This window comes from Manis pentadactyla, chromosome 6 (genome assembly GCF_030020395.1).
Source record: "Manis pentadactyla isolate mManPen7 chromosome 6, mManPen7.hap1, whole genome shotgun sequence".
NCBI classification, from domain to species: domain Eukaryota; kingdom Metazoa; phylum Chordata; class Mammalia; order Pholidota; family Manidae; genus Manis; species Manis pentadactyla.
In genome coordinates, this window is record NC_080024.1 from 18,264,529 (window position 1) to 18,287,241 (window position 22,713).

Genomic DNA, 22,713 nt, shown 5'->3' on the forward strand with positions numbered 1-22,713 from the left:
CATGCATGGGGCTCAGTAGGGGAGAACAAACCAGGAGTTAAGGGAAAAGAGAGCTCACAAAACCCTGCAGCGGATGTGTCCCTGGAGCCCAGATTTCCTGCCCTGTGGATGTGGCTGAGTGATGAGCACCCAGTGGCTTCTCCTCCTGTTGGCCTGTGCAGGCTGCCCTGTGCTCAGCTCCCTGCCCAAGGTGGGCAAGTTGACGCTGCCCGGCTACAAGGAGGGCATGTGCTTGCCAGGATGGACGTTTCCCTCAGGCTGCTGGCCCTCCAGTCTTCCCCTGCGGCCCACAGCATCCAGCCCTTGGTGGTGAGGGTTGTCTTCCTGGAGTATTATGGGTTATTCTTACTGGACCTGTTCTGGCCCTGGGATCTACCCCCTGCCTTTGGAGGCTGTGTCCTAGCCCTCTTGCTCTCTGACTGGGCCAGCTGGCCTGGGGTTGGCTCACGGGTGCTAGCCGACGCTGGTTTGCTCTTTGGCAAAGTTTAACTTGTTCACTGACTGTGCTGGCTTCCCAGCCCCTCTCTGCAGCAGCATCCTCCCTGGAGCTTGTCTGCATCGTGCCTACTTCTGCCCACGAGCTGGTGTGCTTCTCTTCAGGTGACAGAGCCCCTCCCTCTTGGTCCATTCTCCCAGGCCTTTGGGCAGTCTGAAGCCATTTATGGGAAGAGGTTTCAGTGGATCTGGGATATGGAGAATCATCAGTCCTCTTTCCTTTCACAATTCCCCTCTTGCTATTTCCCCAGCTGCTCGTGGATGATTCATTCACTGTAAATCTTTCTTTCTTCTCTGTGCCCCTCTCCCTGGCAAGAGACCTTCTAAAATCTTGCCCAAGTCACTGAGCTCACATACCTTCAGTAATAGGCGGTCTCCATTAAAGTTAAGAAGCACGGTGTCTTAGGGTGGCTGAGAAGGGACAAAACCTGCGTCCCTGGGAGGCAGTAGAGGCACCAGAGTGGTTGAGAGCATGGACTGGGGACTCTGGCTGCCTGGGATGAAGCCCCAGCTCTGCGTCTTGCCTTCTGTTGACCATGGGCAAATCATTTAGCCTTTCTGAGCCTCAGTGTTCTACCTGTAAAATGGTGACAAGGATCGTACCTCTCCTACAGGGCTGAGAATTAAATGAGATAATTTATGGTTACTCAGCCCTGTGCCTATTACATAGGAAGTCATCAATTAATGTTAGTTTTTACTGACCCACTACCTGACCTTGGGTGGCACTTCATAAAATGCAACCCTGAGTATGAGTCAGTTCACCTTTTGACCATCCCAGTTGTTGAACCTGGGCCTTTGGCTGCAAGCCAGTGTTCTTCCCACCACACTAAACCAGGTGTGTTCTGTGCCTTTTCTCTGGCACCATCTGAATGCCTGTCTCCATTCCTCTTTGTGAGCCACTCCCTCTGCACAGGGCTTGGGGGATTTGTGGAGGTCACACACATACTTAGGGGCAGGCCAGGCCTACCTCCCAGGGTCTTTCCAGGGTCTAACCTCTAGAGGTCCTGCCTCCCTGTCACGAGTCATCAGTGATGGCTAGGCTGTGGGTTCTGTGACTGCTGGAGAGCTGTACAGCTGTTCTGCTTCAGAAAATATCTCAGAATGCAGGGAAGTGAGAATGATGTGATTATAGGCATAACCTTGAATCCACTCTGTTGAAGAAGAAAAGGCAAATCATTTGTGTTCTTTAGTCCATGGACTGTCCACAGTAACATTCACTCATTCAGTCAACAAATATTTATTGAGTGCCTACTATGTGCTAGTCACTATTCTAGACACTGAGCATGCAGCAGAGAACAAAACAAGGACCCTTGCCCCTGGCATGATTATATTCTAGTGGGATAGGACAGACAAAGAAATCATTTAAAAAGACATTGTAAGTAAATGAGAGAGCATGTTAGAAGGTGATACTCTAGGAAAAAAGCAGAGCAGAGTAAGGGTGATTAGGAATGGGGTTCATGGAGCAGTGAGTGAAGTTTTTAAAAATGCTCATCAGCCTAGGCCTCACTCAGGAGGGGACAAATGGGCAAAAAATTGAAGGAATGATTGAGTCAGCCAAGCAAATATCTGAAGAAGATATTTCCTCAGGCAAGGGGAGCAGCAAGAGCAAAGGTCCTGAGGCAGGAGCCCACCTGCGATGTTTGGGAAGCATCCAAATAACTTGTATGACTGCAGTGAAGGCTGTAATGGGATATGGTGGTCAGAGGTAATGGGGACCAGATCATTTAGGGTCTGGTAGCCATTGTGAAGATTTGGCTTGTTCCCTGAGCTCTTCCATTTAATGACATTTGGTAGAGATCTCTCCATACTAGCTCATAAAGAGCCATCTCATTTTTTTCAGTTGAATAATATTCTACTGTATATATGTACTGTGTTTTATTTAGCTATATTTTATTTAACTGTATTTAAGTAATATGGACTTTTGGGTTATTTCCAATCTTTTTCTGTTTTTAAAAATGCTGTAGCAAATAACCTTGTACATATACCATTTTCATTGTGCAAGTCTATGTATAGGACAATTTCTAAAAGTAGAACTGCTGAGTAGAAGAATATATGCCGTTATAATTTTGATAGTGCTATATTGGCCTCATGAAGGTTGTTAATTGACACTCTCAGCCAGCAATTTGGTTAGGGATTAGAAGGAAGGAAAATCTACCTCTCTTTTCTATACATACCCTCCATATGTGAGATGCTACAATTAATCTTTGAACAAAACAGGGGTTAGGGGCACTGACCCCAGCACAATTGAAAATCCATTTATAACTTTTGACTCTCTAAAAACTTAACCACTAATAGCCTGCTGTTGACCAGAAGAAGCCTTACTGAAACCATAAACAGTTGATTGACACATCTTTCATATGTTATATGTATTATATACTGTATTCTTGCAATAAAGTAAGCTAGAGAAAAGAAAATGTTTTTTCAAGTTGTTGCAAATCTCCAAAAATTTTTCAGTATATGTATTGAAAAAAATCCATATATGTGGACCCCTATTATTTCCTTTATTCCTCATGACCCTCCTGTGGGGTGAGTATTCTTATTCCTATTTCACAGATGAAGAAACAGGCACAGAGAGGTTAAACAATCTTCCATGTTTGCACAGCCAGATAGATGTAGAACTAGGGTTCTGATTCTTGCCATTTGTCACTATGGTTCACAAGGGCAGGGGTCTGAGGAGAGCCCTGCTTCCCCCACCCCTGTCCCCTGTGCCACCCCATCGCACACAACTAGGCATGCGGAGCTGTCTGGGGTTTGAGACCTCTGAGAATAAGGGCTGAGTTAAAATGGAAAGCCTGCCTGCCCAGCTCAGACCAGCAGCAGAGTGGGAAGAGGCCAGCCCCAGGGACCTGGAGCTACATTGGCTGAGCTAGCCAACCCTGGCCTCCCCTTCTGTCCCCTTCCCTCACCAGGCCTGTGGTGAGACCTGGGAGGCCGTGACCTAGCTGATTCCGCTCTGGGTGGGGAGCTCCCCTCCCTGTCTGCTGGGTCAGCTCACATCAGGGTTTGAGTTTCAGCACTTCACTGATGAAAATAAATTAGCTTCTTTATTGCCCTGCTTGGCCCTCAGAACCTCGGCAGCATGACGTATTTCTAGACTGCCTGTAAGCCACCACTTCTGTCCTAGCCCCCAGGGGCTCTGTGGCTGCTGCAGAAATAGTCTTGGATGAGTTGGATCCTGGAGCTGCCAAGCAAGAAGGGAGAGTTGGGCCCACAGAGTCCAGGCTCTGGGATCCAGGCAGTGCCTGGCTGAGCATTTTCTCTGAGTTGCATCCTTGAACGTATGGAGCTGGCTAGGAGTTCAGGGATTATCAGGTACTCTCGCATTATGTAGAGGGGTAAACTGAGACCTTAGTGCTCCCACCCCTTGCCTCCCAGTCTACCGCTTTTGCTGTGGGACACCACTTTCTCTAGGTCTGTGTATTGTGCACTGGCCGGCTAGGGATTGAGGCAGAGCTGGGGAGACTGGGTTTTAGCTGTAGCAGGAGAGGTGGAGGTCTGACATCCAGGAGAACTGTTTTGCCCTTGAGAGATATGAGAAAGGGAACAGGTGGCAGGACAGGATTTTCTTCAGGTTGAGGCGAATCCTTTCATACCACATGTCTGTTTAGATGGGGTGAGTGACAATACCTTTGTGGACCTGGGAGAGTGAGGCAGCGCCTGGGAGTTCTGAGAAAGCCCCTGCGGAGATGAGGGTGTCTTGCCCCAAACTCCCTCTTCACCACCCCTCCCTTTCTCTGTTCAAGCATTATTTGCACCCACAAGACACCCCGCTCTAACCAGGCCATAGGGCCTCCTGCTGGACTGCTCTGCTCTTCCACCCTTCAGGGCCCCCCTGCCCATCCCCAAGTGCTCCGCCCGGGCTGTGGTGGGGGCTCCCTTGTCCTGGGAAGCAGCCGCGGAGCTGTCAGTGGGTGGGGGCAGGAGCTCTGACCGTCTTCCTCATGCCCAACCCAGTCTTTCCATCCTTACAGCTCTCAGTGCCCTGGTGCTTGTTGGAGCCTTTAGCCTTGTGTTGCTTTGATTACTTTAAAAATTGTTAGCAGCTAAGTGTTCTTTGATGTTTGTCCTCCTTTTTCTCCAGGGGCAGTGAGATCAGATTTTGATATGAAAGCTCAAAGCTTCTCAGATCCTTCCTTCTTCCTTCCTGCCTCCCTGCCCCCTCTGTCTGTATACTGCTTGAGAAACTTCCAGAACCAGGCAGTGCTCTTCATGTCACACAAAGAGAAAGAAGCCTGGGGGCGGTACCCTGTTCCGGTCTCCTGTCCAGTCCTGTGCCCTATGGTATTGTAGCTTCTGTGGGTCAGGAAGGTCACTTCCAGCTTGTCCCTCTGCGGCAGGGACTTTTACACCTGGTGAGGTGTGTGAGCTTGCACAGAATTGCCCAGGAGATCCCATGGAGATGCCTACATGAGCCTCCTTTACTCTCTTGCACGCAAATGGACCCATTTGGGAAGGGAAGTGGGGAACTGCCCAGATCTGCCACCCACCCCCAGCTCATGCGTTAGAACCGCGTGGCTCTCCAGCCCACTGCACATCCGCAGCAGTGATGGGAGCTGTGCTCATTAAACTGCACAACCAGGCTTGGAACAGTACTTATTTTTTTTTTTTTTATTGAAGGGTAGTTGACAACAGTATTGCATTACATTAGTTTCAGGTGTACAACACAGTGATTCAACATTTATATACATGATAATTCTAGGTACCAGGTATCACCATACCAGGTTGTTACAATATTTTGACTATATTCCTTATGCTATACATTACATCCCGGTTACTTATTTATTTTACAATTGGAAGTGTGTTTATATATATATATATATATATATATATGTATATATATATATTTTGTGAGGGCATCTCTCATATTTATTGATCAAATAGTTGTTAACCACAATAAATTTCTGTATAGGGGGGTCAATACTCAATGCACAATCATTAATCCACCCCAAGCCTAATTTTCATCAGTCTCCAATCTTCTGATGCATAACGAACAAATTCTTACATGGAGCACAAATTCTTACATAGTGAATAAGTTACATGGTGAACAGTGCAAGGGCAGTCATCACAGAAGCTTTCGGTTTTGTTCATGCATTATGAACTATACACAGTCAGTTCAAATATGAATATTCATTTGATTTTTAAACTTGATTTATATGTGGATACCACATTTCTCTATTATTATTATTTTTAATAAAATGCTGAAGTGGTAGGTAGATACGAGATAAAGGTAGAAAACAGAGTTTAGTGTTGTAAGAGAGCAAAGGAACAGTACTTATTAAGGCCTGTTTTGGGTCAAGAATGGGGATTGACCCGAAATGCAGATATGGGTTCACTTGTGTGAGCTGTGAACCAGCTCTGAAACAGCTTCCTATGAGTTTCCAGAAAGGCTTGAGTCCTAGAAGCATCATGTGGATAAATGCATGAAATTTGCAGGGACCTCCTTGTGGGAACAGCACTCACTTGAATGGCAGGGTTTGGGCATGTTGTTCTGAGCCAGCATTGTGATTTATTGTCTCTGTCCCCTCCCTTCCCTATGTTGGGTCTTCCAAGCTCTCACCCTTGGCCTGTCCCTCTCCTTCTTTCTTCTTCCTTCTGCTAGGACGCAGAAAGAGCTTGAGTGTCAGAGTCATACTGACAATACCATCTTGAGCAAGCCACAACCTCTAAGCCCCGGTCTCTTTATCAGGAGGAGGGGCGCAATGACAATACCTTGAAAGGCAGTTGTGGAAGCGAATGAGAGAGCACCCATTAAGTGCAGACATCTAGTTAATAATAACCTGCCCACCCCATTCTGCTGTACTCACCCAATCTCCTGGCTCCCCGAGCCTCATGGCCTCTTTCCTAGTTCTCCCTCCATCCTTCCCAAGTGAGGACAGCAACAGATGGTGTCCATGTCCAGGCAATGGGAGTGGGGAGAGGCAGGAGGGAGGTGAGTGGTTATACCCTGACCCTTGTCCACTCAGACATCTGCCTGGGATTTGACAATTCCCTTCCTGAGTAATCCTCTGCTGCTCAGCTCCTGCCCTGCTCTCAGGACATGTGCTCCTGAGCATGACCCTGTCTGCTCTCTTGCTGTGTTGGGGGTATTGTGGAAACCCTGGGAGTTTGGGGCTGTGTGAGGGGTGCCAAGAACCTGCCCTGCCCATGCAGGCCTGAACTTCCAGCTAGCCCTGCTTCCCTCTCCACGGGGCTGGAAGGCAGGAGGCGGTCCCTTGTAGGTCTGGGGACATGTTTTCCATCAACACACAGGGTGCCACCCCTTACCCCTACCCCTGGTAGTGGGCCCCTCCCCTGCTCCACCCTCTCCCATCTGATCTTTGACCCCTTGACCCTTGGGCCACCCATGCTTGCAGTGCTGTTTAGAACCAGAAGTTCTAGAGTTCAAAGCTCATCTTGTTCTCTCTCATTTTACCACTTTGGAAACTAAGGCCCAGGAAAAGGAAATGACTTGCCCAAGGTCAAGGAGCAGGTTGGTGGCCCAGCTGGCTTTGAGATTCAGGGCTCCTGAGTTGTAGTCCTGAGCTCTGTCTCACACCCCGTAGTCTGTCTGCCCCCAGGCTGGCTCAGGGCTTCTCAGCTGTGGCACCGGTGTTGTTGGACTGGGTCAATGTTGTGGGGCCTGTCCCATGCACTGCATATTTAGCAGCATCTCTGCCCACTCGATGCCAACAAGAGTTCTTCTAGATGTGACAGCTGAAAATATTCCCAAACATTGCCACATGTTCCCTGGGGGATGTATCACCCCAGGGGAGGACCACTGGCCTAGCTGTTCCCTCAGCCCCTTGTCTCTGGGCGCTTATTGCTCCCATGTATAGAGTGTGAAGCAGCCCTTCACTGGGGACACTCCTCTGCTTCCTGCTTCTGTTCTAGGATTGGCTGCTTGGGAACCAAAATACTCAGCCATGTTTTTGCTCCCTAAGAGAAAGAGCAAAAAGCCAGGTCTGGAAAGAGCCTTCAACACCTGCCAATGAAGAGAAAGAACTCGGCAGGAAGGGGGCTGAAGGTGGTGCTTGAGGGAGGCTGTTCGCCCTTCCTGTCTGCAGAATCCCTCAGTGTGACCGAGGTGCCCTCACCCCGCTGGCCCAGCGCTGGGTCTGCTGGCCAGAAAGATGTCCTGGAGGGGATGGAGCTAGTGTTTGATGTACATTTGCAAAATCTATCTTAGCTATAGATTTTCCCTCAACAATTCTACTTTCTTTGGGTGGCCAGACCTGGAGACATTTGAGGTTCTCATGTGAGGGGTTCCTAGTGCCCTTCAGAGCATCCCCCTCATGGTGTGTGACTCCCATCTGGCAGGAGTGTGGACTTCCTTCTGGGGGCTGGGGCCCTGGGTGCTGGTCTCTGCACTAGCACCAGCCTCCTGCGACAGTGGGAAACTCTTCCCTCCCCGAGTCCAGTGGACCACATCGGGCTGGGTGGGTCGGGCCTGATGAACTCAGGCTGTCCTCTGGGGTGGCCATGGTGTGGTTCTAGGATTGGCCTGGGGTGATTTTCACATGGCCAATCTGGGGTCTCAAATAATGCTGAGCATCCGAGGGCCTCCATAAGGTTGCCAGAAGGTTCCTGCCTCTAGATCTCGTGTTTCCTGAAACCATCCTGCTTAGGGCTGTCTCAGGGCATGGGGGATACCCAGTTGCCTCTGAGGACAGAACAGTATTTTTGCCTCTCAACCTTGGTTTAATCCAGCTCCTATCTGGAAGGATTTTTTTGCCCCAGTTATTTTCTGCATTTTGTTTTAAGGAAAAAAGATTTTTTTTTTCCAAATAGAAAGCACGGCAATACCAAGTGTATCCTTTTCCGTACCAGGTGTGCCATTCCCTGCCCCCTGTCCAGTTCTCCCAGGACTTCCTTTCCTATTTATAGGAAGGCAGCCGAAGTCTCACCCGTCCCTCCTTCCATGTGGCCCTTGGTGTTGGAGCCATCTCCAGAGGTGGGAGAGGCGGTGGCATTTTGGGGCACATTGTTGGCAGTAACCAAGCGGGGAAAGTCCCAGTATTGTTAACTAAACATCACATCCTCAGAGCCCGGGCTGTTTCATGAGACCCCTCTCTTTGTTGAACATTTGATGCCATGTTTTCTGCACAGAGAAAGGGCAGAGCAAATATTATGTCCTGAAGCTTAAGCATTGGGCTTACAACATCTGGGCCAGTGAGCTAGGGTCCCAGAGGCACTGTTCCGGGTGGGCCCTGGCTGGGGAAGAAGGAGGAGGAGGAAGCGGATCTCACGGTGGTGGTTGTATACACGTGGCTGCCTTATTTAGAGCACCTAAGTGTGCTGTGCACTGTGCCCAGTGCTTTATGCATGTTATATCAATCTTTGTAATACCCTCTGACATTGAAATATTAATGTACCAATTTTAGAGATAAAGGAACTGAAGCTCAGAAAAATTAAGTAATTGGTCCAGGGTTGCACTAAGCTAGTAAGTGGTAGGGTCTGGATTCAAACCAGTATCATGTTGATCCCTAAGCCCATGTTCTTAGCCACTTGATCCTGGCAGATACTAAAATGCCATGAGTGAGAAGGGCTGGGTATAACTTAGGCTACATTATTAGAGGTATGGTTTTCAGAAAGTGGGAGGTTATAGGACACTGTGGTGTTCCTCATAGGTCAGGGAGTCCAGATGTTTGTGGGTCCCTTGCTTCAGAGTGTTAAAAAGCACTGAAAGCAAGTGCTCAGGAGGTGAAGAGAAGCAAGGGGAGTATGGTTTGGCAAACTTGGGGACTCTGGGTTGGGGGGTTGCGATCACATTCAGTATCTGAAGAGCTCTGATGTGGCAGAGATTTGGCTTCTCTGAGTCAATCCACAGGGCACCATAAGGCCAGTTAGTAAAAAGACAAGGTGCTAAAATCTCCCTGTTCCAGCTATCCAAAGATGAGATGGGCCTTTGAGGGAGACAGTAAGATCCCCATAACTGAGAAACAGTTTAGGACAGCTAGCACCAGCTTTTTTTTTCTTTTTTTTCCAATTGTGCTTTATTTATTCATTCATTCATTCATTCATTTATTTATTTTATTTTGGTATCATTAATCTACAATTACATGAAGAACATTATGTTTACTAGGCTCCCCCCTTCACCAAGTACCCCCCACATACCCCTTCACAGTCACTGTCCATCAGTGTGGTAAGATGCTGTAAAATCACTACTTGTCTTCTCTGTGTTGTAGAGCCCGCCCTGTACCCGCCCCCCACATTGTACACGCTAATCGTAATGCCCCCTTTATTTTTCCCTGCCCTTATCCCTCCTTCCCACCCATCTTCCCCAGTACCTTTCCCTTTGGTAACTGTTAGTCCATTTGTGGGTTCTGTGATTCTGCTGCTGTTTTGTTCTTTCAGTTTTCCTTTGTTCTTATACTCCACATATGAGTGAAATCATTTGGTACTTGTCTTTCTCCGCCTGGCTTATTTCACTGAGCATAATACCCTCTAGCTCCATCTATGGTGTTGCAAATGGTAGGATTTGTTTTCTTCTTATAGCTGAATAATATTCCATTGTGTATATGTACCACATCTTCTTTATCTATTCATCTACTGATGGACATTTAGGTTGCTTCCATTTCTTGGTTATTGTAAATAGTAGCACCAGCTTTTTAAAAACCTGGCTGTTTAGCCTTCTCAGCTGGGGAGTGTTTCACAACTCAGATTCCCAGGCACCGCCTCTGACCGTTCTGCTTCTGCCTCTGGAAGTCTGGAGGTGAGACCAAGGTGTCAAGGTTTTTATAAAACTCCCTAGGGCCTTCTGGTGCAGCCAGTCCCTGGACGGTAGCAGGGAACCATAGGATTGGGTTGCTACTTGCAGGGACTATTGTGGGTGGTATGGACGTGGGCCAGACTGGTAATTACATATGAAACAATTTCAAGTATATTTATTTTGTAGGAAAAAAGTATATAGCTTACATGCCAAATCTGTGTTCATTTAAAAATATTTGAAGCTCATTAAAAAATTTTACAAAATTTTAGAAAAATAATAATATGGGATTCAGATGTTCAGATAAATGTGAAGGTTGTATGCAAATAAAATCTAGGTTAATCTAGTGGTGGGTAATGGTGGCATTTGGACAGGGAGGTAGACCGGGTGAACTTAAACACTTTAAAGAGCCTTGGGTTTGCTGATCAGTTCTAGAAGACTCTATGGAGAAGGAGGATAATTGCAGCAGTTTGTCCAAATTGTGGTCTTCCAACAATCCTGTACTGGGCAAGTTGGAAACCCTCCTGATCCCTGTTCGGAGCCTGAGGCATGGAACCCTTCTCCCCTCTCCATTCTTAATGGTTTCTGTGAAGTATTTGACGCTGGGCTAGGGGCCATCCCCACCTCATCAGCCAAGATGTCGTTGAAACAGGGCCGGGGCCAAGGGCACTGGGTACTGTTTTTGTTCTTGTTTTCCTTCTTGACTCTGAGAGCGTAGATGTGATGCTACAGCTGGAGAGTGGTGCTGGCAGTGGGGAGGGAGCCAGTTGTGAGGTGTCTGTTCAGGAGCGGGAGAAGTTGGTGGCTTATACCTGGCAAGCCTCTCCCTTCCTAGCCTGCAGGCTGTGAAAAATCTTGGCATCAGGGTGTGGGGCTGCAGAAACACTTTGGGGTTGCAAACCTGCTGGGCTACCTTGCAAAGAGACACCATGCCCTGAAGCTCCCACTGGCCTGGCTGCAAACCCCAGGCCATCTCCTTCCAACTGTGGGAGTTGGGTTGGGACGTTCAATTGATGTACAAATAAGTCACCAACATTGTGCAAACAAGAGTTGAGATTTGTTGTCCTGCTGTCAGTTAGGGACTTCTGGGGCTATTTAAAGGACCCTAGGATGATATGGTGGGGAGTTTGGGGCAGCTCACGTGGCTTTTGGCTGAGGGAGCTGCTTCAGACCTTTGTGGTTGGAGTGAGGGTGGAGATCACCGATGTTCTGAAAAGTTACTCTCTCTGTCATTCATGATCTTAACAGATGGGAACAAACTGAAGACCAAAAGCCAGTCAATTGGAGGCATTTCAGGTAGCCTAGCAGATCAATATTCTGGGCCAGATGCCCACTGGCCTTCCCAAAGTCAGGCCTCAAAAACTGCCAAGGTTGCTGGGTCAGAATCCAAAGCTTTGCACTGAGAATCTCACTTTGGGGCTCCTGTCCCCATCCCAGGGGCCATCTGCGTGACACCCCAGCCCCTCCACTCAGGCCCCGTGTCACCTCTGGGAAGTACAGGGGCTTGTGGGTTTCCCCCCGCTTGTATAAGCCAAGGAAATGTCCTGGCTCATGGACTCACCGTGGTCGGGGGAGAGAGGGGAAGGGAGGGAAAAAAGATTTCCACCTTAGTGTTCAGCAGCTGGAAAATTGTTGTCATCTGTTCTGCCTTTCATTTGCTAAGAATGGAAAAAAAAGTGGAAAAATTTGGGGAAATAAATCTTAGTACCATCGTGGGGACTCTGGCCCTTCTCTCTCTCCCTCTCTTCCGGGCCACTTTCCTCCCAGGTTCTCTCTTCCCACTTCTGGGGACAGGGGCTGACCTGGGCTGCTCCTGTTCTGAGGCTGCGCTGGGCTGGGCCGGCCGCCGCTCTTTCCTCCGAGGGCTTGGGAAGCCACTGTGATGTCATTCAAGAACTGCGTAGCTACAGGATGATAAGTGAAGCCCTGGGGACCCAGCTGGCTGAAATTACAGACAGAGTTTTATCCCACTGGCTTCCTACAAGCCAGAGTGAGGCAGAGCAGCGGGCCAGGAGGGGGAGAGAGTGAGCAGGAGCGCGGAGGAGGGAGTGGTGTGTGTGCACAGGGGCAGGAGGCGGCACTTGCTCCTCCCACCCCTGACAGTCCCAGGGAGGCGAGCAGGACGCAGACAGCCTTGGAGCCGCAGCCATGCAGAAATTATTTGAAACTTGAGGCACAAGTAGCAGAGATCAAATCAGAGCGGGACTTTCCCTCCTCTCTCCCTCTCCGTCCAGAGGGTAAGTGTCTACTGGGCAGTTGTGTGTGTCCTTGGGTGGCTGTCTGATGGACCTGGGGTGGCAGGGACTTCTGTGCGCAGGGGCCATGCTCTGCTGTGGCCCTGGATCAGGGGAGGGTATGTGGCTGTACGGGGAGATGTGCGGCCTTAGGAGGCGGAATGATAGATCTGGCCGCCTCCTGCCTGGACCTGCTGCCCGGGGAAATGTAAGAGCCGCTGCCTCAGGTCTGAGGGGCGGCTGAGTTGCTGGAAGGCAGTGTGCCTGAGCTGGCCTCACTCTTTTGGGGTCATGGGTTATGGTGGATGAGAATGGATAAGCAGAGGGAACTTGGAGGCAGGGATAGGCCCTGAAAGATTCCCCATGGGATGTTTATTCAGGATGTCCCCCTTCAGTGGCCTGAGCTTTGTGGCACCCACAGTGCCCGCCATTCCCTTGCTGGCCTCCTGTGGGCTCCCATTCATGGCTGCCTCCCAACTTGGGCAGGGCTTGACGGTCCTGGCCGGGCATCTCTGAGTGTCAGGCAGGCACCCCAGCCTGGCAGAGAAGGACTTCAGTTGCTGTGAGCTAGGGAGCTATTTTTACTGGCCTGATATCTGTGATATCTGGTGCCTGGATAGGCCAAAGTGAAGGGTGGGAGTGCCGGGCTCTGTTTATAATGCCTGGCGTGGGAGGTGAAGGCCAGACTCGAGTCAGGAGTCAGGCCAGAGGCTGGCCCTGCAGGTTTGCATTTGCCCCACAGGCATGGGCTGTCGTGTAACCTGGGTAGGTCCCTTATGCACCAGGCCCTGGTCCCTGAGGTCTGATATAAAGGTCATGATCCGTTTAATATCCCTATTACCTCTCTCTGGATGGATTCAAGTCAGATGGTATCTGTGTAAAGTGCTGTGGGTTTTTCCTGAGGCGGACCTGGGGACACATCTGTCATCTTGCCTTGACCGAAGGCTTGCATGTTATTTGGTAAGGTTCTTGGTCTGCAGCCATAGCTGGAGGCCCCCCCTGAATCCTCCAGCCATCTTCACCTTGAAGGCCATTAGGGAGAAGAGCACCGAACTTCGAGGAAGGAAGATGAGTCCATTTGCACTTCGGTGCTGGGTGACCTTGGTTGGGGGGTCCCCTAAACCTGCTGAGCTTCACAGTCCCTTATGACCCTTCAGCTCTAAAAACCCCATGGCTTTTAAAAAGCTCTCCTGGCTCAACCGGCTTCCTGGTGCCTCTCAGATCTTGCTTCTTCTTCCCCAAGGGCCTGGAGCAGTGGCGGCAGGAGCAGCCAAGAGAGGGGGCTCGATTTTCCACTTTGATTTGTGATTCCTCCTTTCTTTCCTGCCTGTGCAGAATGGTGGAGGCAGCCAGGGCTGGGGCACTTGCCACCATCCTCCTTGGGTCTACAAAGGCAGGTTTGTGGGTGTCACTGTCAAGGTCACTTGTAGAGGACACAGAGCCCCCTGTGAAAAGATTGACAGCAGCCTTGAGAAGAGTCATGTTCTCTTCTGTCCTGAAAATGCAGTGGGTTCCCCTGAGTGTGATTAAAACAGAAAGAAAGACAGGTGTCTGTTTGCCCTGCCTGGGCTCATCTGCCCCTGCCCACAGGGCCCGCAATCCCATGCATTTCAGTGGATACCCCCCAGTGTTAACCTAAGTCCTTTGGGCTGCACCTATCACCTGCCATCCTTGCCATCTCAGAGGCTGTTTCCCCTTTGTGTGGTTCCCCTTCAGAGACTCAGGGACTTCTCTCTAACCCCTAATTCTGTGGATCTGCAGAGTCCCTTAGGAAGTCCATTCCAGCTTAGAGATGTCCGAGAGCTCTCTGCCAGCTGTGGCAGACAAAGGGCTGCCTCAGTCCCTGGCTGGCTGGGACAGGAAGTTGGCATGGGCAGAGGCTAGGACTGTCACAGGCTGGGCCACAGGAGATGCCTGCTGCCATTGCCAATGTGTCTAAGAAGGACCCCAGGTCATGCCATGGGGCTGAGGTGCTGCATGGCCCTCTCCATCCTCACCCCCTCCCCAGCTCACCTCTCCAGACAGCTCAAAGCTCAGTGGGCTGCTCTGGGCTGGGCCCCATCTCAGGCTCCTCCAGTTGGAAGGTTTTCCTTATTGTGTATTCCCTAGTTTCTCTTGGGTGGAGCCTGGCATTCTTTACAGAAGTCTTGGGTGACAGAGGGGGATCCCTGAAGGAGCACCCTAATAGTTCAGAATAACTTAAGATTTGTAGGCTTTAGGGTAGCCATTAACCTCCTGAAATTGTGTGAAAATTTTGTGTTTGTGCATTTTTGGAGGTAATTAGTCAGAGATTTCACCAGATATCCCAAGGGGTCCTTGGAGTAAGAAGTAAATGCCTGCTGGACTGGCTTGTGGCTGGGGAGTCCTGTGAGGGACACCATGGGGTAGGCGTTGGCTCTGATGATTTATGGGGACCTCCACTGTGCCCAGCCTGTACTACCAGTTATGTAGAATGCCTCTCTCTCATGATATTTTGGTGGCAGTGCCTCTCTATTCTCTTCCCCTTGGGAGAAGCTTTGGGTCCACCTTGAAACTCTGATTTTCCACCTCTTTGAGTGGCAGTGGAAGAAGAGTGTATGAAGGGAGTATATAAAGCTTTCTGGACTAGTTAATGTAATGTAAGAAACATTTATGGAACATCAAATGTATGCCAGGCCCTGTACTCTATGGGGCCGTCCCGTATAGCTATACGGGTTACTCACTGAACTACCAGAGATACCATATTGTGAATGGCATCATCTGGGAACCAGGCACTGGGGAGAGAGAGACACACACAAAGGCCTTTCCTCACGGCACACTCAGCTTAGCGGGGAAGATAAACATGAGCATCAGTGACTGTCCAGTGGGAGATGGGAGCTGTAGCAGACTTCTACAAAGAGATGGGAACTTGGAAGACATTTATCTGAGTCTGAAGGGCTATAGGAAAGGCGGTAAGTCAAGGAAGTCCTCCCAGAGAAGTTCAGGCTGAACCTGAAGAAGATGTTTTCCTGGAAGAGGTTTTCCTGGGAGGTTGGGGATTGTGGGGACAGAGTGAAGAAGGACTTTTCAGGAGAGGGAACAGCATGTGTGAGGCACTGACTAGGAAAGAAAGAGCATATAAACTGTAAGAGTAGAGCAGAGGGTGTTTGGGGTACTGAGAACAGTGGAGGTGAGGCTTCCAAAGGCAGGCAGGGGCCAGATGACAAAAGGTCTGGCATGTCCAGCCAGGAGGGTTGGTCTTTACTCTGTGTGTGATGAAAACTGTTGAAAATATAAAAAGGGGAATGAAGAGAGAATATAGAGAGTGCTGGCCATGCCAGGCCTAGCTCAGGGTACTTAGCTCCTGAATGCTGTCACTCAGCCAACCTACAAATAAGCATTCATATCTTAACCCTGCAGGCTCAGAGGCCAGGATCTGCATGGTTAAGTGGTTGACTCAAGCAGACTTGGCCATTAAGATGCAAACCATCTCTCTGAGTGATGGGCATGTCTGGCACAGGGGTTGGGTGGGAGGAGGTGCTTCCCTTCTGTCTCCTCTCTAGAACCACATCCCAGTGGCCTCTCTGGTACCTAGCCCCATCCTCTAACTCCCCCAGGTTGCCCCTAAACAGCCCTGGACCTAGTCCTAATCTGGTTTCCTCCATGGCTTGGGGGGAGTCTGTGGCTAAAGGGTTAACATGTCTAGAACTTGCACTCCCAGCTACCTCTTGGGCAAGCCTCACTCCTTGTCAAAGCTCACCCGCCTCCCAGACACCCCATGTTTAAGGAGCTGAAATTCCCTCCAGGCCTTCTGGGGCCCTGGTCTGCCTCCAGACTGCCTGTGTCCAGGGTGGGCACCGTGCCTCTTCCTATTGGCACTGCATTGATTTTCCTCCAGGTTGATTGGCCATCACTGCTCTCAGTAATGTATTTTAATGAATTGTTTATTCTGCTGGACGTGGACCCAAAGGACTTTTTATCATGAAGGGCCCCATCCTGAAAACCTTAATAAATCATTCTCTATGCAAAACAGGCCTGCTGGTTGGACAGGGAGGGGTCTCTCCTCATTGAGTCTTCACCAAAGGAGACTTCTTCCTCGCAGTCAACTAGGCTGAGGCTTTTTATTCTTCAGAGTCAGGCCCTTTATCCTGCCATCTAAATAAGGAAAATCTCCGCACTTGACATTAGTAAGAGAAGCAGGGGTGCTTAATCCCAGAGCCCAAAGTGCTGGCCACCTGGGTCTGGGTTTCTCCAGATGTTATCCACCTTTATGAGGGCCAGAAACCCTGTAGAGCTAAAGTGTTGATTCTTGGCCCCACCCCAGACCTGTGAGTGAGAATCTTTGGGGATAAGACCCCAGGATCGACATTTTTAACAATCCCCAGGAGAGCCTTATGAACATCAAAATTAGAAAACAAATGCCCAAATCCGTATCACCTTAGCATCCTGTATTTGTTTCTTTCATTCTTTTTAAGTGAATGGGAAGGACGCATCTCCTTTCCTGCATGCTGGCCTGTACTGTGCTTCTAGCACCACACACACCTCTGTGGTTGGCTGGAAGGAGCCTAGAGAATAGGTCCGCATCCAAGTCCGCTGGGGATTTTCCTCAGAGCCTTCCAAAAGCATGACTCGCACATCTGGATTACGGCCGCCATGGAGTAAGGGCCCCTTGGTGCAGTCAAGCTCAGCAGTGAGGGTGGAGTCTGGGCTTGGAGCTGCTTCTGGGAAGAGTGAGGAGACCTAGTCACACAAAGCAAGTGGGGCCTTGAAGAGATGGTGGGCTTGTCGACTTCTCTAGAGGACTGGGCAGGGAGATGGCTCGTGAGATGGGAGGCTCAGGGTGACCCGGGTTTGGGACCCATGAGCTCTCCACCCAGGTCTGCCTGCGGCTTCTGCTTCCCCTGTGGGTCATGCTTCTGCTCCGTGGTCACCCATGCCAGTTCTGAGGCCCCAACCAGGCATGTTCCTCCCTCCAGCCCCTGCCCTTCCCACCAGGCATCCAACCATCTTATCTGAGATGGTCTTACCTGAACATGCCATGCCTGTGGAGGCTGCTGGGACTTAAGAGCCTTAAAGCCAACTCCCTCACCCTCTCTAAGCCCCTCCCCACCCTCCCCAGTTGAGTTCCCTCCTCCTCCTGCTCTGCCTGCTTCTCTCTTTTGCCCTTCCTGCCTTAATAGACCTAAACCGACATTGTGTTCCAGCTTCTTGTGGTCCCAGCAAATAGCTCTTAATGTGGCCATGGTGGAAGGGAGAAGGGAATGGAGGGCATGTGTGTACCAGTGTGGGGGTGGAGACTGCCCCTTCCTCTCTGGAAGGAGTGGGGGTGTGTGCCCCCACTTCGCCATGCCCACGCCAGTACACTGATGGACCCGGGATGAGCCTGGTGGCCCGCACGGGGTGGGCAGGAGCTCCTTGGAGGGCAGCACTAGATGTTTCCATTTGTATTTAGCAAACAGGATTTAAACAATTTACACTTTGATTTTCTTACTTAGGCTTAGTGGCCTTGGAATTCCAACAGTAGACCATGTGGGGGAAAACTACACGGCAGAATAAGTTTAATACTGACATTGTCAAAATCCGTGGAGAGTGGGGCCTGGCCAGGGGGGCACGTATCAGGTAGCAGTCATCAGTGTGAGCTCCCCCTCCCTGCCTGGGGGCTGCTTTCTTAGCTCTTTTGCCAAAAGCTCTTTTATGAACCCAAGTGAGTTGCTGGAGTGGGTCCGCTTTCTCCTGGATGGGAAGGATGCTCTCAGGTTTGCATGGGTTTGCACCCAGTAGTTCTCATTGCCTTCCATCTAAGTGTAAATGGGGAGGCCACTGAACACTCCACCCGGTGCTTTGCTCTTCCTCCCACTTCCCAGACCATGTGAGCACAGATCCCTGGCCCAAGAGGGACACTCTGGCATCTCTCGGTGTGGGCTACAGAGTGGGGACAGGGCCCAGGAATGGTCCTGCTTTCTCCAGGGCCAGGAGCTTTCCAGGCACAGAGAGAAGGCAGGACAGCTCTCCAGACTTCCATTAGCCAGTCTGAGGGGCATAACCACCCCCAGAAATCTGAGTGGAAGAGAGCTCCTCCTTCAATGCTCTTCCCCTCTGCATACAGCCTGCTGGGGTCTGTCCTCTGTTGTGTAGCAAGGAACCTCATTGTTTAGAGGGCCATGGCATGAGAGTCAGTGTGTCTCATCAGACAGCACCGACCCCTGTAGGGCCAATGACAGGCCAGGTGGGGGAGGCAGCCATGCCTGCAGCTGCATCTAAGTCACCTTTTGGGGCATCAGGCTAAGGGAGAGGCTGTTGGAAATTCAGACCTATCGCAGGCAAAACCCCCTTCCAGGTCAGGCCAGCCCCATCCCCATGAGCCCTGGGCTGTGGCACCCTGGCCCAGTGTCACTTGGGGCCTGCTGCTGGCTGAAGCCCCAGGGCGCCAGGGAAAACTGGGGACAGAGTGAAGTTTCTGGAGTTCAATGGGCAGAGCATCTAGCCCCGAGGGTGTGTGTGTGGGCAGTGTTGGGCAGCGCTGCGCTCGCCTTTGTTGGGCATCGCTGCGCTCACTTGGGTGACATCACTTGGTTGGCCTGTGGTTTGTGTGTGTATGTTGATCAGGATGTTCCTGTTTTGCGGTTGTCTGATCACTTGTTTTTGGCCGTGGGCTTCTATATAAGTGTTTATTTTTAGAGGCTGCCACTTCTGGCCTGAGGGCTGATCCTTGGGCATGGTAGGAGCTTGTATTTTCTGAAATGCTTGTGGCTTTAAATTGAAGTATTTATTTTGGGATACTGCTGCCTTTTTATTCTACTGTATGTGTGTGTGTGTGTGTGTGTGTGTGTGTGTGTGTGTGTGAGAGAGAGAGAGAGAGAGAGAGAGAGAGAGAGAGATATGAGAGACATTGTAGAATAATAAAATTTGCCTGGTCTTTGAAGTTCTGATTTAGTTTTGATTTTAAATTAGTTTTTATTTCAATTTAGTTTTATTTTAATGAAATTTTAATTTGTTGTGATTTTTAAATCCCAGCTTTACCAGGTATTATATGTCTGCATATAAGTCATTTTACTTCTCAGAACCTCAGTTTCTCTTGCCTTAAAATAGGCATAATACTCCCTGACTTACAGGATTAACATGTTTGTATGTGTAAAGTGCCTAGCCAGGTGTTTGGCACAGAATAGGCATTCACTGCATGCTAGCTATTATAATCAGTATTTGCCTGTTCATATCCACACGCTTGCTGACATCTTTGTGTCTGGTTTTCTGTGTTGTGAGACTGTTGGTGTCTGGGATGGAGTTTGTGCAGGGCTTGGGAGGGGGTTTTCTTTTCTTTCCAACTGGGGGCCTGCCTTGGAGTGAGGGGAGGGGAGGAGCACATGCCTGTATGTGTGTGTGTGTGTGTGTGTGTGTGTGTGTGTGTGTGTGTTAGGGCTGGAAGCTGGGCTGCTGACTGTACAGGGTGTGAAATCACTGAGCTCCTCTGGGTGGGGAAAGTTCTTGGTTCCTGAGTCAGCCCTTTGGCCCCCAGCCACTCAGCGCTCACTTTTTCCTTTCAGAAAAAGTATTGCTCATGGGGTCCCCAGAGCTGTCTGCAGACAGAATGACATAAGGGACAGCTCCCCTGATGAAACATCTACTTTTGTGATCTCAGTTGCTAAGATGCTTCCCCTCCAACCCTGGTCCCTGGACCCCAGCATTCAGAGGGGAAGCCTGTCCCTCTGACATGGGGCCTTCTTGCTTTGGGGAACCCCATCTTGGCTCAGCACTTCTACGTCCTTGGGAAGCTGGTGAAATGCCAAAGCCAGGCTTTGGACTGGGCTTTGGACCCCAGTGTCTCGTCCCCAGGACAAGGACCCCCAGCCCAATCTTGGGCTCCACTGCCTGGCCCTGAAGCTGGGTGTTGGGGCTTGGGGTCCTTTTGTCATTTCACCTTTGCCCATCCTCAGTCTATCTCTGGGTGGTGTGAGGAGGTTTTAGGATCCAGGGACTGGACACTCTAGCCTCCTTTCCTTGGGAGAATAGGAGAGGCCCCTGCCTCCCACTGACGTCTGCTGTCTGTTGTCTCCCCTCTGGCTCTCTCCCTTGCAGAGGTGGTAGGACACACCCAGGGGCCCCTGGATGGGAGCCTGTATGCCAAGGTGAAGAAGAAGGACTCCCTGCATGGCAGCACTGGGGCCCTCAATGCCACGCGTCCTGTCCTGTCAGCCACCCCCAACCACGTGGAACATACCCTCTCTGTGAGCAGTGACTCGGGCAACTCTACAGCCTCCACCAAGACAGACAAGACCGATGAGCCTGCCCCTGGCCCCTCTGGCGCCCCTGCTGCCCTGAGTCCCGAGGAGAAGCGTGAGCTGGACCGCCTGCTCAGTGGCTTCGGCTTAGAGCGAGAGAAGCAAGGTACCATGTACCACACCCAACATCTCCGCTCTCGCCCCGTGGGGGGCTCTGCTGTGCCCTCCTCAGGCCGCCACGTCATCCCAGCCCAGGTCCATGTCAATGGAGGGACCTTGGCATCTGAGCGGGAGACAGACATCTTGGACGATGAGCTGCCCAACCAGGATGGGCACAGCGCGGGCAGCATGGGCACACTCTCCTCTCTGGACGGAGTCACCAGCACCAGTGAAGGGGGCTACCCAGAGGCCCTGTCCTCGCTGACCAACGGTCTGGACAAGCCCTGTCCCGGGGGACCAATGGTCAATGGTGGCGGCTACCCCTACGAGCCTGCTAGCCGGGCAGTGCCTGCCCATGCAGGCCACCTGGCCCCTATGCGGCCCTCCTACTCTGCACAGGAGGGTTTAGCTGGCTGCCAGTGGGAGGGGCCCCACCCAGCCTGGCCACAGCCAAGGACCACCTCCCACTATAGCCATGACCCCAGCAGTATGTTCCGCTCTCAGTCCTTTCCGGAAACCGAGCCCCAGCTGCCTCCAGCCCCAGCCCGCGGGGGAAGCAGCCGGGAGGCTGTGCAGAGGGGCCTGAGTTCCTGGCAGCAGCAGCCTCGCCCACCTCCTCGCCAGCAGGAAAGGGCCCACTTGGAGAGTTTGGGGCCCAGCAGGCCCAGCCCCCAGCCTCTGGCAGAGACCGCCATCCCTGGCCTCCCTGAGTTCCCGAGGGCAGCCTCCCAACAGGAGATTGAGCAGTCCATTGAGACACTCAACATGCTGATGCTGGATCTGGAGCCCGCTTCGGCTGCCGCCCCCCTGCACAAGTCCCAGAGTGTCCCAGGGGCCTGGCCAGGGGCCTCCCCGCTCTCCTCCCAGCCCCTCTCTGGCTCCTCCTGCCAGCCCCATCCACTGACCCAGTCTCGGTCTGGCTACATCCCCAGTGGGCATTCCTTGGGAACCCCTGAGCTGGCTCCACGGGCCTCCCTGGAGTCTGTCCCTCCTGGCAGGCCTTATTCACCTTATGATTATCATCCTTGTCCAGCTGGGCCTGACCAGAGTTTCTGTCCAAAGAGTCCAGCCTCCTCCTCCTGCTCTGCCTTCCTTCCAACCATCCACAGCCCTTCAGGGCCTCAGCAGCCCCCAGCCTCTCTCCCTGGCCTCAGTGCTCAGCCTCAGCTCCCACCAAAGGAGGCAACTTCAGATCCATCCCGAACTGCAGAGGAGGAGCCACTGAACCTGGAGGGGCTGGTGGCCCACCGGGTAGCAGGTAAGAGCCTCAGGGACTATCAGTGCTGGGTATCCCTTCCTTACGCCCTCCGTGCCTTTCCTCTGGTCTTGGTTGGTCTTGCTGGGGGACATGCAGGCACAGCCATCACACCTCTGCAGGCGCTGCTTTGGCCTGGGGAAGAGGCTGTCAGGAACCGTGTGCTAGCCATCCCTTCCTGCAATCATTGTCTGTTAGTCTCCAGGCCAGGCACTGAGATTCAAGATAATTGTCTTTCATTTCCTGCCTTCAGGAGCTTACCAGTCTAGTGAGGGGACCAGTATGTAGACAGCTCATTCTAACACAGTGCAGGGTGTGCTTCAATAGAGGTGGGCCCAAAGCCCCAGAGCCTAGGGAAAGCAAGCTTTACCACATAGGGCAATCAGGGAAAGCTTCCTGGAGACGTTGACTTTGGGGCTGGAGTACAGATTTCTAGGTGAGAGGAGACACTGTGCAACTGCCTGCAGTGCTCCCTGTCCTCTGACTTCAGTTCCTTGGAGAAACATGGAGAAGGCTGGAGGAAGGCCTCTGTAGACCCAGATGAGGAAGTTGGGGCCCTCCCAGAGGCCTAACAGAGCCTGAGAGAGTGTGTTTTGAAGCTCTTGGGCTCTACCTGAGTGTTCAATCCGGGTGGTTTCTTTCAGAATATTTCTGTTGGATGGGGAGGCCCAGGGTCCCCCATCTCGTTCAGCTGTCCTGTCAGTCCTTGCT

The 22,713-nt window shown here is 51.2% G+C and overlaps 1 protein-coding gene across 15 annotated transcripts in view; it reads left to right on the top strand.

Moving 5' to 3' along the window:
* TNS1 (tensin 1) overlaps positions 1–22,713 on the top strand; it is a 223,415-nt gene that overhangs the window by 155,950 nt on the left and 44,752 nt on the right. For 14 of the 15 annotated variants that reach the window (XM_036915898.2, XM_036915949.2, XM_036915957.2 and 11 more), the window contains one exon: positions 20,446–22,005. In XM_036915898.2, the coding sequence (XP_036771793.2) occupies positions 20,446–22,005 (1,560 nt within the window). The remainder of the gene's footprint in view (positions 1–20,445; positions 22,006–22,713) is intronic. The other variant, XM_036915985.2, reaches the window with a different exon arrangement.